At 34.5% G+C, this 25,594-nt stretch overlaps 1 protein-coding gene across 12 annotated transcripts in view; it reads right to left on the reverse strand.

Moving 5' to 3' along the window:
- LOC128227046 (rho guanine nucleotide exchange factor 28-like) overlaps nucleotides 1-25,594 on the reverse strand; it is a 115,941-nt gene that overhangs the window by 4,346 nt on the left and 86,001 nt on the right. For 6 of the 12 annotated variants that reach the window (XM_052937226.1, XM_052937234.1, XM_052937233.1 and 3 more), the window contains 21 exons: nucleotides 25,384-25,422; nucleotides 23,040-23,089; nucleotides 22,354-22,470; nucleotides 18,250-18,312; nucleotides 16,797-16,852; nucleotides 15,681-15,818; nucleotides 14,776-14,828; nucleotides 13,980-14,159; nucleotides 13,538-13,663; nucleotides 13,230-13,347; nucleotides 11,977-12,143; nucleotides 10,523-10,684; nucleotides 8,377-8,566; nucleotides 7,828-7,917; nucleotides 6,965-7,068; nucleotides 6,406-6,652; nucleotides 4,539-4,636; nucleotides 3,686-3,823; nucleotides 2,767-2,916; nucleotides 1,914-2,030; nucleotides 225-1,103 (listed from right to left, as the gene is read on the reverse strand). In XM_052937226.1, coding sequence (XP_052793186.1) covers nucleotides 237-1,103; nucleotides 1,914-2,030; nucleotides 2,767-2,916; nucleotides 3,686-3,823; nucleotides 4,539-4,636; nucleotides 6,406-6,652; nucleotides 6,965-7,068; nucleotides 7,828-7,917; nucleotides 8,377-8,566; nucleotides 10,523-10,684; nucleotides 11,977-12,143; nucleotides 13,230-13,347; nucleotides 13,538-13,663; nucleotides 13,980-14,159; nucleotides 14,776-14,828; nucleotides 15,681-15,818; nucleotides 16,797-16,852; nucleotides 18,250-18,312; nucleotides 22,354-22,470; nucleotides 23,040-23,089; nucleotides 25,384-25,422 — 3,270 coding nt within the window. In that variant the 3' untranslated portion in view covers nucleotides 225-236. Of the gene's footprint in view, nucleotides 1-224; nucleotides 1,104-1,913; nucleotides 2,031-2,766; nucleotides 2,917-3,685; nucleotides 3,824-4,538; nucleotides 4,637-6,405; nucleotides 6,653-6,964; nucleotides 7,069-7,827; nucleotides 7,918-8,376; nucleotides 8,567-10,522; nucleotides 10,685-11,976; nucleotides 12,144-13,229; nucleotides 13,348-13,537; nucleotides 13,664-13,979; nucleotides 14,160-14,775; nucleotides 14,829-15,680; nucleotides 15,819-16,796; nucleotides 16,853-18,249; nucleotides 18,313-20,313; nucleotides 20,377-22,353; nucleotides 22,471-23,039; nucleotides 23,090-25,383; nucleotides 25,423-25,594 lie in introns of all 12 variants that reach the window. The other 6 variants (XM_052937236.1, XM_052937230.1, XM_052937229.1 and 3 more) reach the window with 5 other exon arrangements.

The following is a 25,594-nucleotide window of genomic DNA, read 5'->3' on the forward strand; positions in this document are numbered from 1 at the left end:
TGTAATATTTGTTATCACTTTTATCATTAAGAATGTGTTTGTTTAAATTGGTAAGCTTAAATAATTTTAATCAAAAATAAATGCAATTCCTACAATTACAGACTGACCAATCTGCAATGACTTTTCTAATTACAAACATCCAACACATTATTATGAAAGGGCATCACTATTTAATGATATTTTATAGTTCATATCATAAGTTTTGATTACAAAAATTTGCTTACCATCTTAATATCCTAGAAGTATATAACATCGCTGTCTGACTTCTGTGGCTTATGGTTTATATTCCCGGAGCGATTTCCGGCACTTTGCGGGCGCTGACTTTTGTCTCCTGGGGGCGATGCCCCCTTTTCTTCCTTTTCCTTTTGACTAGAACTGCTGCTTTTGTTCTTTTTATCGCCCTTTTCTGCAAGTTTTAGTAACGAGGTCGATAATCCACCTCCCAAGGGTGACGGCTTTGGTCGATTACTCTGTCTACTCCCCTTGGGAACAGTGACACTTGTCCCCAGAGTTCCGAGACTAGCACTATGACCAAGCTGGCCGGCGTCGCCTCGACTACCTGTATCCTCAGCAAGGGATGCTGAGGACTGATTTCCAGAGGGACTATTTTTCATTCCTGGTATGGCCTGGGCTGGTAGGGATGTAGTTGAGGCCCCGCTCAAAAGCAGCTTCGAGGGAAGTTGTTGCACATTTTTAGATCCAAACTTTTGTTCATTAGCAGCACTAAGAAGATGCACGGGTACGGGTTTGTTACCGCTTCCGAAAGAGAAACTTTGAAGCTTAGGTACAGACTTGTGTTCAGGTCGAAAATTATTCTCTTTCGCTGAAGTACTATTTGCATTAGAGTCTGTTTTCTTACTGAAATCTCCGTTTGAAGATTTAGATGACTCTGATGCGGATGCTGAGCGCTTATGTCCGGGCACAAAGTCCGGATTAGATTGCACATTATCGCTACTAGAGTCTTGGTTATCACTACTAGGATCGTAATGATCGAGGTCCACTTGGGCCTTGGGCAGAAGACCACTCTGTCGCTGAAAATCCATCTGCTTCTGTAGGACCTCGCGTTCCTTCTTCAACTTATCACGCTCAGCTTTGATCTCAGCCTGGAATAGAATATAATGCTATTGTGATGTCTACATTACAATTAGAGCTGTCAGAATAACTTTACTTGTCTGTGGGGTAATTCAAATCCATGACTAGTATCCCTACGAGGACAGTAAGTATATTTATTGACCAGTTCTACATGTAGAGGAGTTATAGGTGTAGTTTCCAGTAAAACATCTGTGCGTTCTCTTGACGGCAGTGAATAACAGATCAATTAATAATATAAAGTTAAGAAAATAGGCACAGCAAGTTAAACAGATATAGATGTAGTTGCCTGAAAGTCAATGGAAGTGGTAACCAATGTGGCTATAATAAGATTGAGGACCACAGATGCAAGTGGTCTCTTTAAATTGACAAACAAGGTTTTTGAGTTCAAGGTCAATATGACTGTGACCTTTGACCTACTGATCTTAGAATCAAAAGGGGTCATCAGTGGCAAAAAAGGATTCCCTAGCTATCAATAGGACATGGTTTGGTCTAACCAAAATTTGCAAATCAAAATACCACCACTTCTTCCAAAGGAGGCATTAATAACTCACAAAATTGATAGCACACAGTTTATAAGATATAATTGAAGGTTTATAACGTTTAAGCCAATATTTTGTACACACATAATCTTTATTAACCCCCTCCCCAACCCCTTCTCCTCAAACCCTTATACCTACTTCGTGTTCCTGCCATTTATGGTCGAGGATTAACTACTCCTTGTCACGCATTTATTCCAAATGAATCACAAACCACATCCCATCAACCCAACCTCAGCCTATCCCATCCCTACCCCCTTCATTTCACCCCTACCCATACCCTACCTCCTGTTTAGAGAGTTGGGCTTTAAACTCCTCTAGTTCCCTTCTCTCATGGTCTAGCATTGACTGCTGCTTGTCCCGTTTTCTCTCCCATTCCTCTTTCTCGCGCTGGATAACGCCCTAAAAGACACAAAAAACAAATAGTTTATTACATCAATCTGTTTTCTTCTAATATGATATACAGACAAAATACATGACAAAATATATGCTGATAACTGGAGTATACTCCTTTTTAATGTAACTTTTGAATAATAAAACTTCATCAAAAGTATTTAAGATGCACTATTACTCCCAATTAAGATTTAACACATTTAATACAATTGTTTTAATATACCAAAAAGGATGAACAAATATTTTAAAACAATGGTGCTTATGAAGGATTCCGAGTTTAATTTAAAAGATATGTGCAGAAAACATGGTATTGCTACCTCATGAAACGATAGTAGATCACAGTAAATCTTTTAGCATTCACCAATCATTTAATATTTTTGCATTTTCAGCTATTAATATTGTTATCAGTAACTATTAATATTGTTATCAGTAATTAATATTTTCCATAAATGCATTATTTGGTAGGTAGTTTACAGTTTATCACTTAAAATGTATGTGTGTTGTACATGTGTATGTATTGATTTTGAATAAGAGTGTTACTTTAACATGATTCATCATTATGATACCAATTCCAATTATTACCAATACAAGATCAGAATCTCACAATCCCATAATAAGCGTGTGCCAGTTGCTTTTTCTCACTTTATTACACAGCTTTACTCAACAAATATTTCAGCTAAGACTTGCATCGATGTGTATTCTGATTTCTTCAGAAAGAGAACAATTATTACAAATAATGTATTACCGAGAGGTTTCTAAGCTCTTCCAACTGATTATGTTTGTATCCCGACTTCTTGTCGTGTACATCAGCCGAGAGTTTGTTGATGCGCTCATTTGCCTCGGCCAGCTGGGCTCTTAATGTCTCCACAGCAGTGCCCTGACTGGCTGTCAGATGCTGCAAGAAAAACAATCATAATTCTTTGTGAATGGATTTTTGAAATATTTAATTTCCTTTGCTGTTTCTGAGTCTACCGGTATTCCCTTAGTTATGTTGTATGTCTTTAAAGCAAACCAGTTTATTTATATATTTTTTTAAAAACTATCTGCTTTCATTGTCAAATGTAATTTAGATACAAGAAGAAGATATTTATTTCAGCTGTTCCAATACCAGATATAGAATATCTATTGATATTGACATGCTTTGTACTTTTACTCAATATATGAAATTAAAGTAAATTCTTTGTTTATCATTACAAATAATCATTTTTTTTATATGAATATGCTTTTCTTTGGTATTTTATTGAAAGACTCATTTTTTTCATGTCTTATTACAAACTTTCAAGTAAGGTAAATATTTGCAAACACAACGAACACAACCACTTAGTTGCCAGTCAAAACCAAAAGACTGTTTAAAGTCAATGACTAGAAATGCAGCAATGCGACAAAACCAGGTGTTAAGTATGGGCAATCAGAAAACTAAAGTTGTTGGGCAAAAACCATTTTTATTTTTTAAGTAACAGTGACCTTGGCCTTGACTTCCTCAAAAGCAAAGCTAGCTCTTCACATCTTAATTTATTGGGTAGAATCCATGGTTTGACAATAATGAATTCCTCATTCTAATAACCTGGTTAAGGAAATAATCAACCATACATAAACATTTGCTTAATCATTTCATAAACTCTATGGGGTATTACTCTATTGTTAAACATTGAAGTATTACTCACCACAATGCCGTTTAGAGTCTTGATGATATTGGTGATGTTTGGTGTGTCCTGCTGAGGTGAGCCCAGACTTGAGGTCACTGAAGTCACCAGACTTGGGGAGGAGCCATGCCCTGTATCCCCCTCACTCTCATTACTCTCCTGTGGGATGAGAAATAATGGTATTGTATTATGAATGTTGTAAGTGTCCTGCTAAGGTGACACTAGGCTAAAAGTCACCAAACTTGGGGAGGAGCCATGCCCTGTATCCCCCTCACTCTCGTTACTCTCCTGTGGGATGAGAAATAATGGTATTGTATTATGAATGTTGAAAGTGTCCTGCTAAGGTGACACTAGGCTAGAGGTCACCAAACTTGGGGAGGAACCATGCCCTGTATCCCCCTCACTCTCGTTACTCTCCTGTGGGATGAGAAATAATGGTATTGTATTATGAATGTTGAAAGTGTCCTGCTAAGGTGACACTAAGCTAGTAGTCACCAAACTTGGGAAGGAGCCATGCCCTGTATCCCCCTCACACTCGTTACTCTCCTGTGGGATGAGAAATAATGGTATTGTATTATGAATGTTGAAAGTGTCCTGCTAGGGTGACACTAGGCTAAAGGTCACCAGACTTGGGGAGGAGCCATGCCCTGTATCCCCCTCACTCTCGTTACTCTCCTGTGGGATGAGAAATAATGGTATTGTATTATGAAGGTCAAAAGTGTCCTGCAGGGGTGACACTAGGCCAGAGGTCACCAGACTTGGGAAGAAACCAAATCCAGTACCCCCTCACTTTCATCTCTCTCTTTTGAAATGAGAAATAGGGTTCTTGTATTTTGAAGAAAGTGAAAAAACTGATATACTAGTATCTACATACCCTAGAGAGGTCACCAGCGAGATCGTGAAGGCTGTCACTACGACCCTCCCCTGCAATAAAATTGTCCCCCTGGTCCGCGCCATCCATGCGGCAACGCACTAAAAAAGAATATTACTATTGTTGCAATAACATTAATACTAATATGGGATCAAACTTTAATGAGTAGACAGGCTCAGAAACTTTAATACTTAAAAGTAGGGATGCAAACGAATATTCGAATATTCGAATATTCGATCGAACGTTTGATATTCGAATGTCAAAATCGGTATTCGAATATTCGATGTTTTTTTGTTTGATAACAAATAAACCTTTTGCCTACAACTGTGTTGTTGTATTTATTCACTTGTCTTTTTACAACGACTGATCCCTTATGCCAGGGGCGTGAACGCTATGACACTATACACGTGTCACACGTTAAATAAGGGACATATCGTCGGCGACTATATAAACAGTACCCGTAAATTTACGAAAAATGGCTATTAGACAAGTGACATCAAACAATTATTTTCGGTAAATTTTAATGACCATGCCAATAAAAGATATACGGAAACAGCAAACAAAGTGGTGTCATGGCTGCCAATTAAGTTGTGGAATATAGCTCAAATCGCCGTAATAATATGAATGACATGTGCTAGTTATGTGCTCTAAACTATCTTCCATGTTTCAAAATGTCGCTCGTGCGATGAAATGTAACTGTATAGTGTAGCGTTTTAGGATAATGTTGTACAATAAATGAGTCAAAATTCAGGGTCATTTTCGTTTTATTACTGAACTAATCCCCGATTAGGTTTGGATTTACATAGATATATTAAGTAGAGATCAATCCCAGAACGAGGCTCTCGTCCTACGGAAAGACCCTCAGTTGGTGATCACGACATTCGACCGGGAATTTACGATCATGTTTTTTTTTGCAAATATGAATGCTGTGGAATTGAAATTAATTTGGCTTTTTATTTGTTAAAAATATTTTGCTTTTTGTTGGATTTATCAGGGTCCTTCGCGTGTACCGGCTATGGCAAAAGCCCCGGCTAGAAATGTAGAGAATAATAATAGTAGTTAACTACATTTCTTAAATATTAATTTTGTTAATCGAATATTCGAATATTCGATCGAAAGAATAACCGAATATTCGAATATCAATTTTCCCATTCGTTTGCATCCCTACTTAAAAGGTTTCAAAATATGGACAATAAAATTAAGTTGTTTTTTTGCTCTTCTGACTCTTAGTCTCAAATGAAGACTCTATGTCAATTATAACAGTCTCAAGTCTGAAATTAGAGACAAAATTGAAAGTCTTCATTTCATTGTAACTTTCCTTCTAGCAAAGCATTTATGGTGAACTTTACTAAATTATATCACTATTTGAATGCTTTACAATTATTTAATTTTGTAAAAGAAATGAAATAAAGATGATTTTTTTTCTATCAAAAAAGTAGTTTTCCGAGTCTTAGTCAAGACTAAAACTCTCACAGACAGATCCTTTGACTTTTTTTTTGTCTTAGAATGAGCCAATTCTTGTATAAATGTCTGGAAACCAGTGATATAAGACTGCTAACAAAACAGCAGGTCACAGTTTTAATATTTACATTTGAAATTTGATGTTAAATGGGTATTAAATTAAAGCATTACTAACCCTTTAAGAACAATATTTTCAGCAGTTTACAAAACAATTGTGATCTGTTCTATTGCATTTTTAGTCATCTTATATGACTGAATTGAAAACACTGATGCCAAGATAAGTTAGTTCTGAGACATTTAAAAAAAAAAAGAAGGTCAAAACTGTCATTTTAAGAGAGTGCAGTTTTAAGACTGTTTGCCCAAGTTGTAAGTGAACAAGGCCATGAATTTTACAGCCCTGGGATTCTACCTTTGGTATGCTCATGGTTATCGAACCCAGCAAATGTCTCGGCCCGTTTTGGTACAAATATCTCCTTGAACGTGTTGCTAGCATGTTCACCAACACTGCTAACACTGCGAGACAGATTGGACACGTTCCCCTGGAGTAGCGCGGTCAGTTGACTGGACACATCTTGGACACACGCCTGCAGTGAGGCACCCACTATGGACGATGAATCATGGCCTAGCTCCTCAAAGTCTTGCGACCCTGGCCGAGACTGGAAAAAACAGAAATAAGAAATTATCAGCGATCTGGTTCTAAGTGTAATGTAATTAACTAAACAGAATCATTGTTGACTATAGGCACAAATATTATAAGACAACTGTGATTTTCATGTGATGGAAATTCAAGAAGTAAGACTTAATTTTCCTGTCTGTTAAGAAAAAAATAGGAAACTAAATTATTACTTAAAAATGCATAAAATCTTAAGTGCCCCTTCAAATTAAAATCTAATTTTAGATACAGATGTCCTTAAGAAAAAGCTTAAGCTTGCATTTATTGTTATTTTTTAAAATGAATGTGTACTTACCCTAGGCTGATCATCGTCATTAAAAACAGCCATGAGCTCGTCTGTGAGTCGATTCTTCTCGTCACACAGTCGCTTGATCTCACAATCCTTCACGTGCATTTGCTCTGTGGAATTAAAGCAAACAATAAAGAAAACTTTATCTTATCTTCTTAAGAGTATATTTACACCCCAACTTCCATTCCTTAAATGAATTGCCTTTCCGCAATTGCTAATAATTTCCAATATTTTTAGATTGTGAATCTTTGCATATTATTAAACATGTAGAATCCGAATCTTCACATATTAATAAACATGTAAGTTGAAATTTGTTTAATTTGTTACTGTCAGAAGGCCACAAACAGTTGTGAACAGTTTCCAGTTAGGGTTGAGTCGTTTTATTTACATAATGGGTGAGAAGAATTACTGTGAGTTTTATGTTGCTGCTCTTGGAAGAAATAATTACTTATTGGTATAAAGATAAGAAATGAATTAATGTGTGATTAATGTCATTATCGGGGATATAAATGCAGTTGGGCTGGTGTAAGTACTCGTGGAGTAAACACATTTTAACCAGCCCAACTGTGTAAATACCCCAATAATGACATCAATCCTGAAATTCATTCCGTAAATATAACTACATTGAAGACTGTTGGTCTACACAGCACACTGGACAGAATAAAAGGTAATACCGCTGATAGTGCCAGGGGCCGGCCAATAATGGCAACAAGGCTTTCACAATACTCAGACTTTTTCTTTCAAACACAGATGAGCCAAAAATGCCAAATTCAAATGTAATCCTGAAAGAGTTAAATTATGCAAATGCAAATTTCTAGCCCTGTATTATTACACCATATCAGGCTGTCCAATGTCTTATGACTACGTACCCATAAGTCCCTTGGCCCTCTCGTGTTTTTCTAAACATTTCTCCTCCTGACGTCTCCTAAATTCCTCAGCCTCAGAGATCTCTTCTTCCTCTGGAAAACACAAGACTTTCTTTTTAATTTAGTCATATTTTCTTTTGATTGTTTAGTGGAACTTTTTACCCAAAGTGTTTTGCTGTACAAAGTTTGTTGTTTTGTTTTTTAATACTTTTTCATAGTTCTTTTGCCAGCAAATGTGAATAACATCAGGTAAACACTTGTTTGTACATTTCAAAATCTGTATAATGTCATCTTTAACAAAATTTTACTTTCTGATGTTATGCAACAGAACAGAAAATGTGCAAATCCTTTATAGCCCTAAATATCTTTCTGGGAATTAGATTTATCTGGAGGGTTAAATCTATCTGGAGGTCTAAGGATTAATTGCAAAGGCACCACTGAAAATGTTTCTCTCTCACCAATATCACAGCCATCTTGGCTAAATCTGCGAAAGCGTTTTTCTAAGGAGATATATAGCTATAAATTACTCTCAGAAAATATTCTATTACTCACCTTCTTCCGGGCACAGTGATATGGCCTCTCTCAGAGCTTTGGCCCACTTGCCCATATCCGCAGAGGAGTTGAAGACAATCTCGTACATCTCCGGGTTGCGCTTATTCTGACTGATCAGATAGATGCCTTTTGTGTCCTTGGAGTCGCGCTTTTCCCGAACCAGCAGGTTAAACAGCGACACTACACCGTGCTGTGGATGGATAAATGGGCCAATCAGAGCATGTTATATTGTGTGTCTTTCTTGCTGTAGAATTTTTCACATTTACCCCAGACCATTAAACATATTAGATTTTTTTTGCTTTCACCCCACAATAATCTTTTAAATTTAATTTATTACCATTCTTTAGACAGATATTTGGGTTGTAGTAAATCCATTCTTTACACAGATATTTGGGTTATAGTACATCCATTCTTTACACAGATATTTGGGTTATAGAAAAACCATTCTTTACACAGATATTTGGGTTACAGTAAATCCATTCTTTACACAGATATTTGGTTATAGCAGAGTTATGGGTCTTGCTGAACATGTGCATATTGTCCCAGCAACATGTGTACCTGGCCCCAATTTCTCAAAACTTTTAAGTAGCTGATTTTGATCAGCCAAAAAACATAGGAAAATGTGAACGATAATGCCCATCTTAAGTATAACAAGAGCAGTCACAGAGACAGCGCGCTCGACTATTCAGCCTCTTTTCAGTGTAAGGATTGAAAAGTTTTGGCGAAACATGCATGGATCACTGTTAGATTAGATTTCAATGCAATACATGATGTGCAGAGATATTAACATAAAACATAGGTTGGGTGGTTGAATACCATTGTATAAAGTCTCAATGCAATACATCAAGTAGTTGCTGAGCTATTATCCTATGTGTGCTAACATGCAAGACCTTAACCAGAATTTCTAAGTCGCATAATAAAGTGGCAAAAATTATATAATATGAAAGATAGAGTTATCTTACTTGATTAAATAAGAAGGTTAAATGGTTGGGAGCCTGTGTGTAAAGTTTCAATGCAATACATGATGTATTTGCTGAAGCATTGACTTAAAAGTGGTTACATGCAAAACCTTAACCAGAATTTCTATGTTGAATAAAAAAGGGGCCATTATTTGAATTTAATGCAAACTAGAGTTATCTTACTTGGTTATTTAAGTAGATTGGATGGTTGAGTACCATTTTATGAAGTCTCAATGCAATTCATCCAGTAGTTGCTGAGATATTAACCTATGTGTGCTTACATGCAAAACCTTAACCAGAATTTCTGAGTCGAATAATAAAGGGCAATTACTTGCATTAAATGCAAACTAGAGTTATCTCACTTGGTAAATTAAGTAGGTTGGATGGTTGAGTACTATTGTATCAAGTCTCAATGCAATACCACAAGCAGTTGCTGAGATATTAACCTACGTGTGCTTGCATGCAAAACCTTAACCAGAATTTCTAAGTCAAATAATAAAGGCCTATTATTTGCATTAAATACAAACTAGAGTTATCTTACTTGGTTAATTGAGTAGGTTGGATGGTTGAGTACCATTGTATCATGTCTCAATGTAATACCTCAAGTAGTTGCTGAGATATTAACCTATGTGTGCTTGCACGCAAAACCTTAACCAGAATTTCTAAGTCAAATGATAAAGGCCTATTATTTGCATTAAATACAAAGTCGAGTTATCAAACTTTGTTAATTAAGTAGGTTGGATGGTTGAGTACCATTGTATAAAGTCTCAATGCAATACCTCAAGTAGTTGCTGAGATATTTACCTATGTGTGCTTGCACGCAAAACCTTAACCAAGGGGTGACGCCGACGCTTGGGTGAGTAGTATAGCTCTCCTTATTCTTCGAATAGTCGAGCTAAAAAGTCTTCATGAAGTTAATATTATGCAATTTATTGAAAACCAAAAAAGTGAGCTTAGCTTAATCCTGTTATAGGGACTTAAAAAGTTTCAAGAAATTGGAGCCTGGGTCATATGAATACTCGATACCTTGAACGGTGTGTGAGTTATGGCCAAGGTAAAAAAAAAAAGTGCTTTGACAACACAAACAACGCACCAAATTTATCACAATAATCACAACTTTTTTAGCAAAAAAAGTCAATCAGATAACATGTAAACAATATTAAAGAAAGTTTAAGCTGGCCACATACCTTGTTATCTTGTGAGAAGAATGACAGTTTCTGGTTGTTATCTTGCAGGAAAAACAATACATCATTGAGAACTACAGCTAGAACCTCGACAACCTTGCCCCGTGCATTCTTCCATCCGATCATACCCTCGTATAGTAACCTTCGATGAGTTACATCTGCTTTCTGCAAGAATTTGGCAATATCATTATTTTTTTAGTCTGTACAGTATCTTGTTACTGTCGGCTACATGTGTATTTTCATTTTCTGCAAGAGAGTTTGATTGAGTTCATATTATTAGTTTGGTCTACCCATGTCAAAGAACTTGTGGTCAGACAGATGGAATCACATAGGTGAAGTTCTTCTGATAAGTATTGCGACTAATACAACAGGGACAAATCGATAAGCAAAAAAATTCGCTGTGATGATAAAAGACCATTCCTTGGTCACAGACAATGAAATAAATTTCCTATATATTCTAAACAGAGATGTGATTGACCTGGCAGCTGGAGGGCTGAAACATTTCGGCCATGAGTTTATGGGGCGCTCTTGGGGTCAAAAGTGCACTGCTGTAGAAGAAAAAAATGGCTTTTTAGAAGCTCTTTTGTGGGCTCTCCTGGCTTTGATTTGTAGCAAACTGAAATATTAACTTAAAGAACTGAAAGCAGCCTTTTCAGGTAAATAAAAATAAAATAATTTTTTTTTTTTTGTTATTTATTTATTATTATTATTATTTAATTATTTTTTTTTGGGGGGGGGGGTCTCTGGGGCCAATAGATCCGCGGAATTCCGCGAATCCGCAGACAAATCACATCCCTGTTCTAAAGTAAATTGACCAATTGGCATGAGAAATAACACTGAGTGCTAGGTTTTCATGACCCCAACACCATATATGGGAAGAAAGTTCCACTTATGTAGTTAACAGTAAACAACATAAGAATAAAAGTTAGGTTAAAATTGGTTGAATGTCACCACTTTGTATTCGATAAAGTGACCAAATCATGTGTAGGGATACAAACAATGCAGTGAAAGTGTAAACAAAAAAATAGATCAAGTAAAACCAGCATATTCAGCAAAGTTTTGAAAGCACATTCAAAACCTAGCATATTGAAAGTAGCGCATGTTCTGATATCGTATAATCATGGTTTCACCGCAATGTGGTTAAAAACCACATAAAAAAACATGTTACAACGAGTAATCATTTCCGAATTGGTGTAATTTGCCCCTTATGGACAATCAGTAGGCAAACAAACACAGTCAACATATTTTCATCTAATTAGAACTAAGTAGTTGTTTTCATGTAACTTCATGGCGTTTCCTCTATAAGAACTTACTGGTACAAGTTTTTTAACATATTTTCAATGCAGTCAAGCGCATGAATGTATGATGGCTAAATATCTATTATTTACCCATGGTCTCGATCAAAGGGAATTATTCAGAAAAATAAGACAGCAATGATATCATAATGTCATACACACCTTGAACTTCCGCCCCCTATGTATAGCATATGACTTGATATCAAGACGTGAACTGATCTCTTGTAACTTCATGGCGCGCTCAGCTGCACAAACTTGCTGGTCAACGCTTTTCAACACATCTTCAACACACCCGTGCGCATGAACAAGGTACTCTCTGTCCTTCTTGTCTGAAAAAGGAATGCAAAGAAAGTTGACAGCAATAAATATATATTTTATTGTGTTTCAATCGTAAACATATTTACAAACAGTAATTGCTACACTCTAATGAATGGATGTAATGTAGGGGTGAGAGTGGTATAGGTGTCCACCTTTTTCTCATGAGGTTGTGGGCTCGATCCCCATCAGGGGTACTTTCCCATGGCCATTCAAAAAGAACACAGTACTGATATATGCCAAGGATATGGACTCAACATTGATTATAGAGGCCATCAGCTTTCATCACAATCTAGCTTAAATAAATTTGTATAAAACAACCTCATGGATAAACATGATATTTTGTGCTTTCTCTGACCAGTATACAACAAAATATACATGAACTGCTAGATTAACATATTTACAATGAAAGGAATAGTGCTCTTTATTAATTCTAGTCTTAAACAGTTTTCCCAAGTTTAAACAGGTAATCAAGATTTTATTTGATTGGTCTCCCTTTAATTAGTCGAAATGGCTGTATTGTTTTGTAATAGTATTTTGAAACAACAGCACTACAAGCAATGCTGGTATCTTTTTTTTCATTTAGACTTAGGTAGATTAGATCTACAAAACCTTAGCACAAGCAATAGCACTTTGATGGTCATACATCAAATGCAGAAGCTAAAAAATCCCAGGTTTTCAGTTCTGTCAAAATGCTTTTGGTACTTTTTTTGTAATTTGATCACACATGATTTGTGTAAAAAATGCAGAATTAACCATTTCTGAAGGTTCGACATTTCTGTTTCACTGTGAGATGTTCAATTACGGTTCGACAATTTGATCACATGATACATTTTTGCATTTGACTATATATTCAGCATTTTGCGATAAGATGCGGCTCCCCTTTATAATTTGAGTGATTCTGAAAAAAATCGAAAACCTGAAATAATGCAGCTTCAGCATACTGACATGAGGCCATCGACTGGCTACAAATGTGTGCATTATTATTGTCATCATATGAAATATGTTCCAAATAAAATTCCTTGTTATGCCAAATGTTAACCTTGTTTTATATTAACTATTTTCACAAAAAGCAAATATGCTAATAACTGATCCCTAACCTTTTGTGTTTTTGATGATGGCTTCCACGAGAACGGGGTACTTTGTCGGCCTCTGAGTAATGAGCAAGATGTAGTCGGGGAATTCTCGCTTCTTAGTGTAAGGGTTATCGGAACATGACTGCAAATTACAATAAAAGTGAAGAAAATAACCTATAAATATAAGAAAAAATAAATACATGGAGCAGATGAATTTAATCTATTACTGATTGTTTTGTTTTTTTATACTTTTGCAACTTTTGCAAATATTCTAAATAAAAAATCACATTTCATGCAATTTCAACACGCGGGAAATCAACATTTGACAGTACCTTTATAAAAAGCTGGAACTTCCTATCTTTAGCAAGTAATTCTTTATATATTCGAACAGCCTCCAGATGTCCGCTACAGAAAACCCCATATGCCTCCTTCATTTTCTGTCCAGCTTCATTGGAAAACTGTTGGGAGAAAAATCCCATGTTACTTTGTGTAAAATACATCATATTTGAACAAAACTTTATTACCTAATAGCTTGTCATAGGTTCAAACGCTGACCGCTAAATACCAAAGACAAATAAGCACAAACACCTCATATATGTACGCATAATCTTTGCTCTAAAAATCAGTGATATAAGAAGGCTGACAAAAGATCATATTTCAATATTAGTTTTTGAACAAAAATATGAAAACGTGCGATCTGTTTTTTTCAATCTGTGAGAGTTCAGCTTTAAATGTTTTTAAACAATTATTAGTCAGTATTGTATGATATTATACCTGATCTATGAGTGCGGGCCCGATCTCCTCCACTTGTCGATCAGGTCGTACATTTTGCAGGCTCTGAAGTCGTGCCAGGAAGTTGTCGTGTATCGCGACCAGTTCATCTAGACGCGGGAACAGACGTTCAAACCACACCTTTGACATCCGTAACTCGCGAACCATTCCCTCACGGAAGATCTGCAGTGAGCAGTGGTATCGAGTTTATTTATTAATCTAGCAGACATCTATCATATCATTAGCCAGTTACAATATTTTAGACTCGATGTCAGGCCTTTCCAAACGTCTTTTGATAATAGGTTCTAAATTATATGTCAAACTTTAATAATTGTTTCCGTAACGTATAGGGAATCCAGAAAACTTTAAAGAAATAGAAATGTTCCCAATTGAAATATGACACTAGTGATATGGAACAAAAAGTCTTTGTTTTTTAAACTTCTTTTGCAAATATGGTTCAAAATTACTGCAAGATGGTTTCCTTGATCTTATGTTTTATTACACACAGTTTTACACTGCAGATGAATGTATTTGGTAATTGAATAAGAAATATTTAAAATTACGATTTTCTTTATATTTTTTTAATACCATTAGTTTTCTAAATCTTGATTTTCATCTGTAAATCTATACAATTCTTTTAAATTCCATTCACAATTTTATTTTGTTTAAAGAGGAATCCATCAAGTCTGCAAAAGTCAGATAATCTATATCGAAATCACATATATTACTTTTGGAATTAAGATAAATACTATAAAACCAGTTCAAGTTCTTCAAAGGTTTAATTGAAACAGCTACTTACATATTTGAGTGCTTTTAATCTCTTGCAATACTGCTTTTCAGTCTGTATCAACTCTATAAAAAGAATGTCAATATTATCATCTAATGATCTGTACTCAGATAGCATACATGCCACATAACCCGGCCAGGGGAAAAATCCCCCCACCCTACCCCCCCGAACTTCACTCGATCCCCCGGAGGTTTATGAATGAAATGCTAATTAAGCTCTGTATATAAGAATAAACACCACTGATTAATTCTTTCCTATCATAGATGATGTGGTGGCCCCAATTCCTCGAAACTTCTTAAGTCCCTTATAACATGTATAGTAAAGCATGCTATATTAGTTTTCTACAATTTGCTTTATATTCACTAATGTTTAACATTTTTTTGACTCAAAATAGGAATAATGGTAATGATAATTACAATAAACCATTTTTCATTTATCAAAATATGTATTTTGGCTTATTGAAATAAGCAACTTGAACCTTTTAACCTTAAGAAGTTTTGACACATTCCGGGCAAAACCAAGTTTTTTGCGTAAGATGCATTTCAATGAAAATATAAAAACGTTTATTATATAAATTCTGCACATAACTTTATGGATGTCCCCGAGCATTCTTAAGCAGAGTAAGGTTTACCACTGAGATATCTTGAAACATTGCCCTATCCCCAATATTTCGAAAAGTCTTATTACTAAGCGAAATTGTGTAAGAAGCTTATTTTATTAAGCCAAATTATTTAACTGAATTTTTCCATTAAAAGTCTCAGAACTATTCAAAATGAGTATAATACTAAGACAAATTATATTATGAACTGAGTTTGATCCTTTTATGACAGACTTAAGACTGTTTAAGGCCTATTTTGCAAAGGACAAAGTAACATTTATGTCTCAGACCAATCTATTCTTAAGTAAAGCTACCCTACCCCATATGGTGTCTTGTCGTTTAATGTCCTTGGAATGAAGCTTTTTCAGGAGTTTCTTATCCGCCGTCTCACTCCACGTCTCTGGTTCCACAACATCCAGGGCCAGTAACTCTTCATTCACTCGGGACTCCGACATGGCTATAAGATTAATGTCAAAATTTAAAGTTTCATTTCGATTCTACAAGACAGATATTCTTTTCTATACATACAAACATAAATTCTGGAAAACTTTAAAAACTGATAAGAAGGTTACATAATGTGCACTCTTTTACATCTGGATATCATTTTTTGTCAAGGAAAAAAAACAAGTATCATTTATGTTTTCCCTGTTAAGAAGGAAAATGGTAATGAGGCTTGTCGAGTTACCAGCTAAGCACTGTGCACATGGGTAAAATCTTCCCATCCGAACTGGAAACAAATGATTGATTGATTTTCTTGCATACTTATAACTTTCAAATTTATCAAGTCATGTGTTATTCGATGACGTCATGACACCTAGAAATTTAAAATCACAGTTGATGTAAAATCATAAAAACATCCAAAGATTACACAGTTTGAATAATTTGGTAAGTTTAGTTTTCTCTTTTCATTACTTATTTGATTAAGTTATATGTTAAAAGATTTTCAATTAGCCCGTTCAAGCACAAGACTCGACTTTCATCAGGGAGTGGAAGATAAAAAATTCCAGTACTGGTCACACGCTCGGAAACGCATGTCCGGTATGGAAGAAATAAGGGTACAGGGCATGTTTGTTATACAAATTAACTGTTCTGTATCATTTTTGAAACAAAAAAAAAACAATATTTATTTCAAAAACCTTATTTCAGGACAAAAAAAAATCCATATTTGGAGGCAAATCATTTTGGTAAACATTACAAAGTTAAAACAAGCACATTATAAATATTTATTGCTTACATTTAATAATAAATATATTTGGATGCATTGGTGTGGTCTGTTTTGCTTTGTACGTAACAATGAGTGTCTCTTGTTAAGTAGCTGTGAGCCCCCATAGCCTTACATTAAAACAGGGTATTCATTCACTTTAGGCTACTGGTGCTGGCCCTGTAGTTTTCATTGTATCCTGAGTAAGATTAGCTAACAGTTTGATTGACTTACTAGCACTGTCCAATTCATCCAAAGATTCTGTTGAGCGACATATGGCTTCATTGAAACTGAAAAAATGAATACAAATATTATAAAATGGTAATGGAGTGAAAGTCAGTCTTGTAGCATAACAAAATAGAAAACGAGATTGCTGAAGAGCGATCGCCAACCCTGGTCTCTTTTCTTTTTCAGTCTATGGGCATAACTTACGGTAAAAATGATCTAAAGCCAGAGTTATGGGTCTTGCCATACATGTGTGTATTGTCTCATGTAACATGTGAACCATGTTTTATTGGCACGTCTTGAAAGGTCTTTGAGTTACAGCCAAGGTTTAAGTTCAAGTACATCGGGCTCAAAATGTTACAAAATCTGTAGTTCAAATCTGAAAGTTGATATCAAGCTAATTCATTTAGTACTATAGTCCAATATTTAAAGAAAATATAATTATATGGATAGACATCTGATCAATTTAAAAAGTTAATCCCTGAAAGGCATCACCCAATGTAATATATGATATGTATGTATCATGGGGTTTAATGCCAAGAGGTTCCAAAGCCTTCCATATTTCAACGTCATTTGGTAACATAGCATTAAACCCACAATATAAACAATGGTCAAGCAGTAAAAATATCATTTCTGAATGGTCTGTTTTTTTTAATTTCAAGGTCAATTTATTTAATAATAGGCACAAAAATGGATGCTGTCTTTTGCATTAATAGCAGGGTTCGGTCGGACCCTCGCGAATAGTAAATTAATTGACCAGCTACTACCAATTCACTTATTCTTCTTAATTTGAACCGGCCAAATTGCCATTTGCAGGGTTTACTTTGGAGGGCAGCTGGACCTTTTTTGAGAACACTGGATAGACATTAAATTCAGAGTTATGGGCCTTGCTACACAAGTTGAATATCTAGAACAACTTTTGGGTTACTTTAAATTATTTTTATTTTACAAGCTGTTAAGAAGGTCACATTAACTTATGCTTGGTCATTCTCACTGGCACGGTCCTATGCAAGAGTGTGGTCTTGCTATTTGTGGGGTAGAAAAGAGAACCTAGAGAAAATTATGAACTCCCACTTGTCTTGCTTGGTGACCAGAAAACCAAACTCACACACTCAGGCAGACCGGTATTATCGAGCCCACGACACCTTGGTGAGAAGAAAGTTGTCTAACCACAGTTCTTGGATTAAGGCCAAGATTCAATGCTCTTTGTGGGGTAAACCAGACCCCAGAGGAAACCTACTTGTCTGGCTTGGTGACCACAAACCAAACTCAAATACACCCAAGCTGGTAATTAAACCAATGACATTTGGTGAGAAAAGAGTGCTCTATCCACGTTTTTGGTTATGGCCAGATTTATGTTTCAACTTGACTCAAAGTCTCAAAAAATAATATTCATTAATTTAAAAGACCAGACAAGATATTACCAAATACACAGAGGGGCATAAAACTCGGATATACTCACGATGGTCCCAGGTCCAGCCTGGAGACGTCTCGATCAGATTCTCCCTCCTCTGCAATCGCATGGCTGTAAATATATACAGAAATACAATAATACATAAATTATAATGAGGACATTATTTTGGGTTAGGGAGCATTCAAAACGAGGGTCGTTTGATTGTAATTTCGTCCAATGATTGCTAAACGGGGCCCGTATTCGTGATAATTATTATCCTTATCCTTAGACATGCCTCAGTGATTCAATTCAGTCTTTTGGTTAATTATTTATACTGTCCAATAAAAACACTTAGATTCTACTTTTAAATTAAAGTTGGTTATTAAATTCAGCACCAGGGCTTATCAGCCTTCTAATCTCATAAAAAGTCCCATAGCAATCAATGAATGAATTGGTACTGAACATAATGATCTGGGTACTTTTCTATATACTTCTAAATACACATGTAATTGTACATGCGGGATGTTTTTCTACGATTACTATTTCACACAAAACAGTTTATATAAACTTTTACAAACTTAAAGGAGGTGTTCATGCTGGCTAATATGTTTAAGAAAGTAAAATAAAATAGTTCAAGAAAATGACTATTATCAAACTAGACAAAAAATAAACAAAAGTTTGAGTAAAAATGCTCCAGGTTATTAAGATATAAAAAAGAAATATTTTTTATTATATTGCATGCATATAATAATTCATAAGAAATTCAAGTTGCGCAATACAACAGGTGAATCATTCTCCACAAGTAAACACTGTAATTTGAGTAGAAATGTTACCAGTATTAGATTTTTAAAGTATAATTTGGAACATGTTCTATTTCTATACAAATAAATTATTACTACATATATCTAGCTAAACAATTATTACATGTATATATAATAATTACACTAATCATATACATTATAATATACAAAACAATCTACAAAGCCAGCCTGAAAATCAATTAATTAACTAAAACAATAGTATATATTGTCACCTTAGTGCAAGAACTCAATATCTGCTTCTATTTCAATAGGCAGTTATGGAGTTATTGCACTAAGGTGATGAATTATAATATACAGGGGTTCTATTACAGATGATAATGATCAATTCTGAAAAACAGCAGGGGGGGGGGGGGGAGGGGGGGGAGTATGAGGGATTTATGCCTAAAGTTGGGTGAAAGAGCCTAGTACCCCCTTTGAATTTTTTTTCCAAAGTCATTTATATTAATTTCAAGGTACTTCCTACTGTTATTAATGCAAAAAAACAATTTTAACACCTGAACAAAAGTCAAAAGTTAGAAGCTATAATCCTCAGATTTTAAGATCAATTATGAACTTTAGAACACTTGAATAGACCAAACATCTAACCCCTGACACAGTACTTTGAATGAAATACTTAAAAGCCTGGTGTTTGTTGCAAAAAAAGCCAAGCCAGGAACAATGTGACAAAGCACCACCAATATTGTACCGTAAATGTCCAATTAAATGTGAATGCCCTTATAGATGCGCCGTTGTTGTTTTTTGTTGGTCTAAGTTTTTTACTCCAATCTAGAGGATTTTAAAAGTTGCCACTTGGTTCACAGGGTTCTCAAAAGGACACACGCCCTGCGCATTTAATAGGACTTTTACGATAGGCAGTAGCATAATAATAATACACATGAAGCAAGGATGAGCTTAACATATTGAGATTCTATTAATTTAATTTAATAACAATTAATATTGTCTTAATTTTTCACATCAGTACCGAGAAATGATTTCCATACAATGATTTGACCATAAGGACAGACAACTAAAAACAAGACCACTCCTTTTTTATATTTTTAGCAATATAAGGTAGCTATCAACCCTGTGCCATTAACATAGTGATATCTAACCTTCACCAAAACTGGCCAATTAAAATAAACATAATCCTACTAGCAAACCTTCAACAATATTCTCAACTCTTAGCCAAGCAATTACGGAACAAAATAAGCAAAAAGACATTAATATATCTGCAGCCTTCCGGATGGGAAAATGAAAAAAAAAAATGCTGCTATAAAAATATGTTGAACTATAAAAGTTACGCAGGACCATGGGAACAGGTCACATGACTTACTCCACGCTGACTGAGGACGCGCGTCGCCATTGTAAGTACGTTCCCGCGTTAGCACCAAACAAGCTGCGTAGGAAATGTCAATATATCACACAACAATGGTAGCAGAGTGCATTTTGTAATAACATTAGAATGTGCATCGAAAACAACTGAAAAGTTTGGATTTTAAATATCTATATGTATAGATCTACAAAAAAAACATCTATCAGCTAAAACTCATAATAATTAACCAAAATTTGAGAAAAAAAAAATGTATACAATATAAATCACACAAACACGTTATATTTTGGTGCTGTTGTTATTTTTTAAAAATATACAAAACTTACAAAACTTTTAATTTTAATCATCGATAGAATTATGGTACAAAAAATGCTTAACAGTTTTACTGGTAATAAATTACCATGCAAATTTGGAATAAAAATGCATTTTCCACACTAAGAATAGAACATAAATGATATAAAATCTATTTTGGGATGGATATTGCCAAACAAATTAAGTATCATGTTATACTGAAGTTTTTAGCATTGAATTCAAGAATATATTTTTTGTAAGTTATCAAAATGTCAAATGAATATTATGGAAGACACTTAGATATTTAGCAAACAATAAACAGAACATAGAATATACACAAGTCAGAGCCTTTTGCAGAAAGGCCATACGAATATAGAGAACCATATATAGAGAACCATATTTCAACTCAGTTGATAAACAATCAAACTCAAGTAAGTCATAAATCATTTCAGCTGTCAGATTAACGCTTAGTGAGTATAGAACCAATTTATATCATATATTATTGAGGTCAAGAGTTTTAAATGCTGATCGCAGCAAAATGATGTCAAAATTTTTTGAGACTCATCGCAAGATCTTGAGCCTTCTGACAAATTGATACATTTGCTATTATTGTTTAACCCTTAGGCTGCTGATGGCGATTTTAAAGGCTTTGCAAACAGCTTGGAACCAGACCAGACGCCGAGTAACTCGGCGCCTGGTCAGGTTCCAAGCTGTCTGCCACTCAGTCAATATATCCCCAAAGTTTTAAGTAAATTGAAAGAAATTTAGAATAAACCAGACGACATTTTTGAGCAGACGACAATTTACCCAGCATGCAAAGGGTTAAATGGATGTTTCAGTAACATGACATTTCAGGAAACAATACTGAATCTCTAATATAATGTAAGAAATGTTCCAACAAGTAATACCAAATCATTGCGCATTCTGCATGTGACATCACACACATGATCTCATAGCATATAAGTATAGTATTGAAATTGGACGACAACTTAATGTATCAATACTCCAAACTAGATAATAATTTTAGACTTTATCCTATGCCAAATCTTTGTGGAACATAATAAAAAAAAGTCTGAGGATTCATTGCATTAGTTGTTAAACAATCAGGCCAGTTAAAACAGACACTATGAATGCAGTCGAAACCAGCCGGGATTCATTAAGTGGTTGCTATGGAACCATGAGTACAGCAATTGTCATAAATCGTCAAGGTGCGCCAATGACAATTCTTTTATAGAAAAAGTTTTTTTAAAAGAAAAAATTGTAACATATTGAAAAAAATTAATGTTTTTCACATATTTTATGAAACATTTATTTCATTTGTAATAATAATAATGTCTGAAGGCCCAAAATCACACCATGCAGCTCATATGCTTAATGCCCCAGAGGTTAAGGAAATTTATCAAAAGGCTTTTTATAAGACATTACCATCATCCAATGCATTCATTAGTATCGTGTAAGACAGTTTACAATGACAGACATTTTGCGCCAAAAATACATACATTCAAGTGGGCTGCCATTCTGACAAAATTTTAAATGTGGAAAGAATACAAGCGAGATGAAAACTCATAAATTATGTAAAATTTAACTTCCCCAAGTTTGTAACAACCAAATACGAGGGTTTAACAGGCTTGAGATGAAAGTTTGTTAAACACAAAATTTCAAAATGGCAGCTTTAAGTAGACCGTGCAACATTCATATTCAATGTTAATACTTTTCCATACATAATCTTCACACATTTAGGATTTTTCTTACTTATTGGAGGGACTGTTTTTAGAAACAACATCATTGCTCGCAGGCAAAGAATTTGAAGTCGTCAATCGACCCGGAGATTTTGACCGCTTGTCGAGATAACTCGTATCTACCTGTATCCTGGTAAAAGATTCTACATCTTTAACGGGGAAGGCAACATCAGCACAAAAATGTTACTACAACCATTCCTTTGCTATTAGGCTACAGGCCAACAAAAAGCATTTCATTCAATGCTGCCAACATGCAATGCACTTATTGCCGATTAATAATTACTTCTTTTGAAGTAACGAATAAAGCCATGCATTTATATTGCATTGTATTTTGATGAACTGATTAAAGTTATTATTCCAATTAAACATTGCACAATACTACTGATTAAAATGTAAAACACAACATTGAAAATCGGAATTTTTAGCCGTTTCAGATACCGATATATATTAATTTTATACGGACACCAAATGACATTAACGGATAAAGCCAAAGTCAGTCTTCGCATAAAACATACAGAGCCGACATATATAAGCACTTTTAAAAGCCTGTGTGAAAATCTGCCTCAATATTCACACTGTTTACATTTTGTGACAACATTATACTATTAAATGTCCAACATACATAAGTCATTGTTTTTTTTCTATGGGACAGCTAAGGGTGTCCAGGAGAAACCCCTGCACTATATATGAACCACTCACCTTGGCGTTGGCAGACTATGTCGCTGGAGCTGAGCGGCGGCTGACTGCAACTGAAATGGACCAGTAAAAGACATTTAACTATTCATTATCTTGTGTCTATATGTTATAAACATAACAACAAATGAAAGTCATGAATTTAATTAATCATGAAACTAATTATTATACTGTTCTTGAAAATTTGTAGCAGATCATCTATAAATAGTGTTCAAACTCATATTTTGTCTAATAGGATTTTGATTATATTTTTCATCTCTGCTGTAAATTGTTAAAGTAAACAGCAGTCAGCCATGATTTAAATCATGTGAATCGGTAGAATAAAACAGAGGCTGGGTCAGGAGACAAAATATAATCTCTAACACTAAAACAGCATATCTGAGATTCAACCATTTATTTTGGTAAATACATACTTATAGCCTTAAACCATTACTTCATTTTATTAAAAATGTGGTTTTACTAAATATGAGTATAACATATACATTTCTAATTTCTCATTTAATTGAAAATGTTACCCTTGCTTGGATAATTTGCGGCTTATCACGTAAGATATACAAAGCTTATTTGATTGTGCAAAATCTTTAAAGGTCAAATAACCCCCCAAAAAATAGTTTTAAAAGGGAAATTTTATCCCTTAGAATGCACAATCATGTCTAGTCTGACTAAGTCTTGAACACAGACAGAATGCACTTCAAAGAGACCTCCGATTTCATGCATTTCAGTGTAGTTTATCATGCTTGACATTTCTTAACCACAACAGAATAAGACCAGGAAATAAAACACAGAAAGTGCATAAAACCGAAATAAAGGAAAGATTTATTAAATGTCAAACATAAATTTTAAGAGAACATTTTCAAACACATTTGTAATGATAAGTCGAAAGCTGTGGGTTGAAATAAAACATAATGCGGAAGCAAACGAAGGAACAAGAAGCATTAAATAGCTTACTCAACACTCATATTACATAAATAACATTTATTTTCATACAACTAAAGTTCCTGTAAATGCAGATTTTTTTTTATCTTGTTTGCTTTATAAATTTCATTTCATAAATATTTGACTAAAATGGAGACTTGTCTTTTTAACCCTTTATGACATAAAAACGCTTTCTTACATCTCTGCATTAGACGATTTTTGAAAACATTGTGACAAAAAGGAGAAATTGGTCAAAATGAGCAATTCCCCCTTTTTTCCACAATGTTTAAAGCTCTATGCAATAAAAATTGTTTTTATTTATCAATCTTGGTCATGTTTTAGTTCAAACATTGTCAATTTCATCTGCTGTAGATTTGTTCATGTGGGATAGGCTTAAAATAACAAATAAAAACCACAGACATAAATAACGTTTAGGCAAATGACGGTTTTTCGCATATTTCACATAATAAGCAACCACAACCTAGAACACTGACGAACACTGACGAACACTGACGAACACTGACGAACATGCATCCCGCAGGAGATCAATACAACATGGTGCAAAGCCCAAACACAGCACAACAGGCCCATATTATAACGAAAATACTGAAGTCAAATCTCAATCTCAGCCTCAACTCATTTTACCACGTTAAATCAAAAGTTCTTAAAAATTGAATGTTTCAACTCTTTTTAAAAGTGTGTTCACTCATAAAATATAAAATTTTCTTTTTAAAAACCTTGTTTAAAATCCGAAAGAAAAAATATTCTACAGCAAAAAATGTAATTAAGTACAGCCCTTTGTTTTTAACAATTACTCAAGTACCGATTTTTGTTCTAGAAATAGTTTCTTTGAAATATTGACGAACAGTTTTCATCAAAACATTCTATGAGAAAAAACAAGAACTTTTTTTTAAAATGTGAGTGAAAACATACAAGATTTTCAATCATTCCATGCTTTTATGTGGTAAAATAAGATGAGATGAAGATTTTACTTGAGCATTTTTGTGATACCGGGGCAAGACCTACAGCTATCAAATATGCACATTAGGTCGCATTTAATTTGAGAATGTTTCTGATCAACTGTTTAAAATAAGAATTAAACTTTTATCTTTTGCAGTAAAATGTTTTTTTCATTCAACTTCCAACATATAGATCTGTTATTGTAATTTGCTTTTAATCTTTGATAGGGCAATAAGAATGTTTCAATATCTTAGTTCATATCTTTGAGACTATAACAAATGCACTGAATCCCCCTTAGCTAATATTTAAATGCCTTCAACTTTTAATTCAATTTAAAAAAAAAAAAAAAATCTTTTATTAATTCAATGTCAATGAACTCTCATATCAAAAATCTAAATGCATTCCAAATGTGCACAGATTTGTTAAACTTATATAGCAATCAAGAAAATGCAGAGACAAGGCAGTGGGATCTTACAGCATTTTTTGTTTTTCGTTTCCGCACCACGACTGATTCCTAGTCACACGGGAAATTTGACATTTTTATCAAAATATAAGTTGACGTAACATGGTTGTTATCATATAAACATTCCCAAAGTCAAAACACTTGGCTACTTCATCAAGAAAAGTTTACACTCCATGACTAAACTAAGTTATCTATAGTAAACAACAAATGCTTTGGTAGTAAA

Source organism: Mya arenaria, chromosome 3, assembly GCF_026914265.1.
Source record: "Mya arenaria isolate MELC-2E11 chromosome 3, ASM2691426v1".
NCBI classification, from domain to species: domain Eukaryota; kingdom Metazoa; phylum Mollusca; class Bivalvia; order Myida; family Myidae; genus Mya; species Mya arenaria.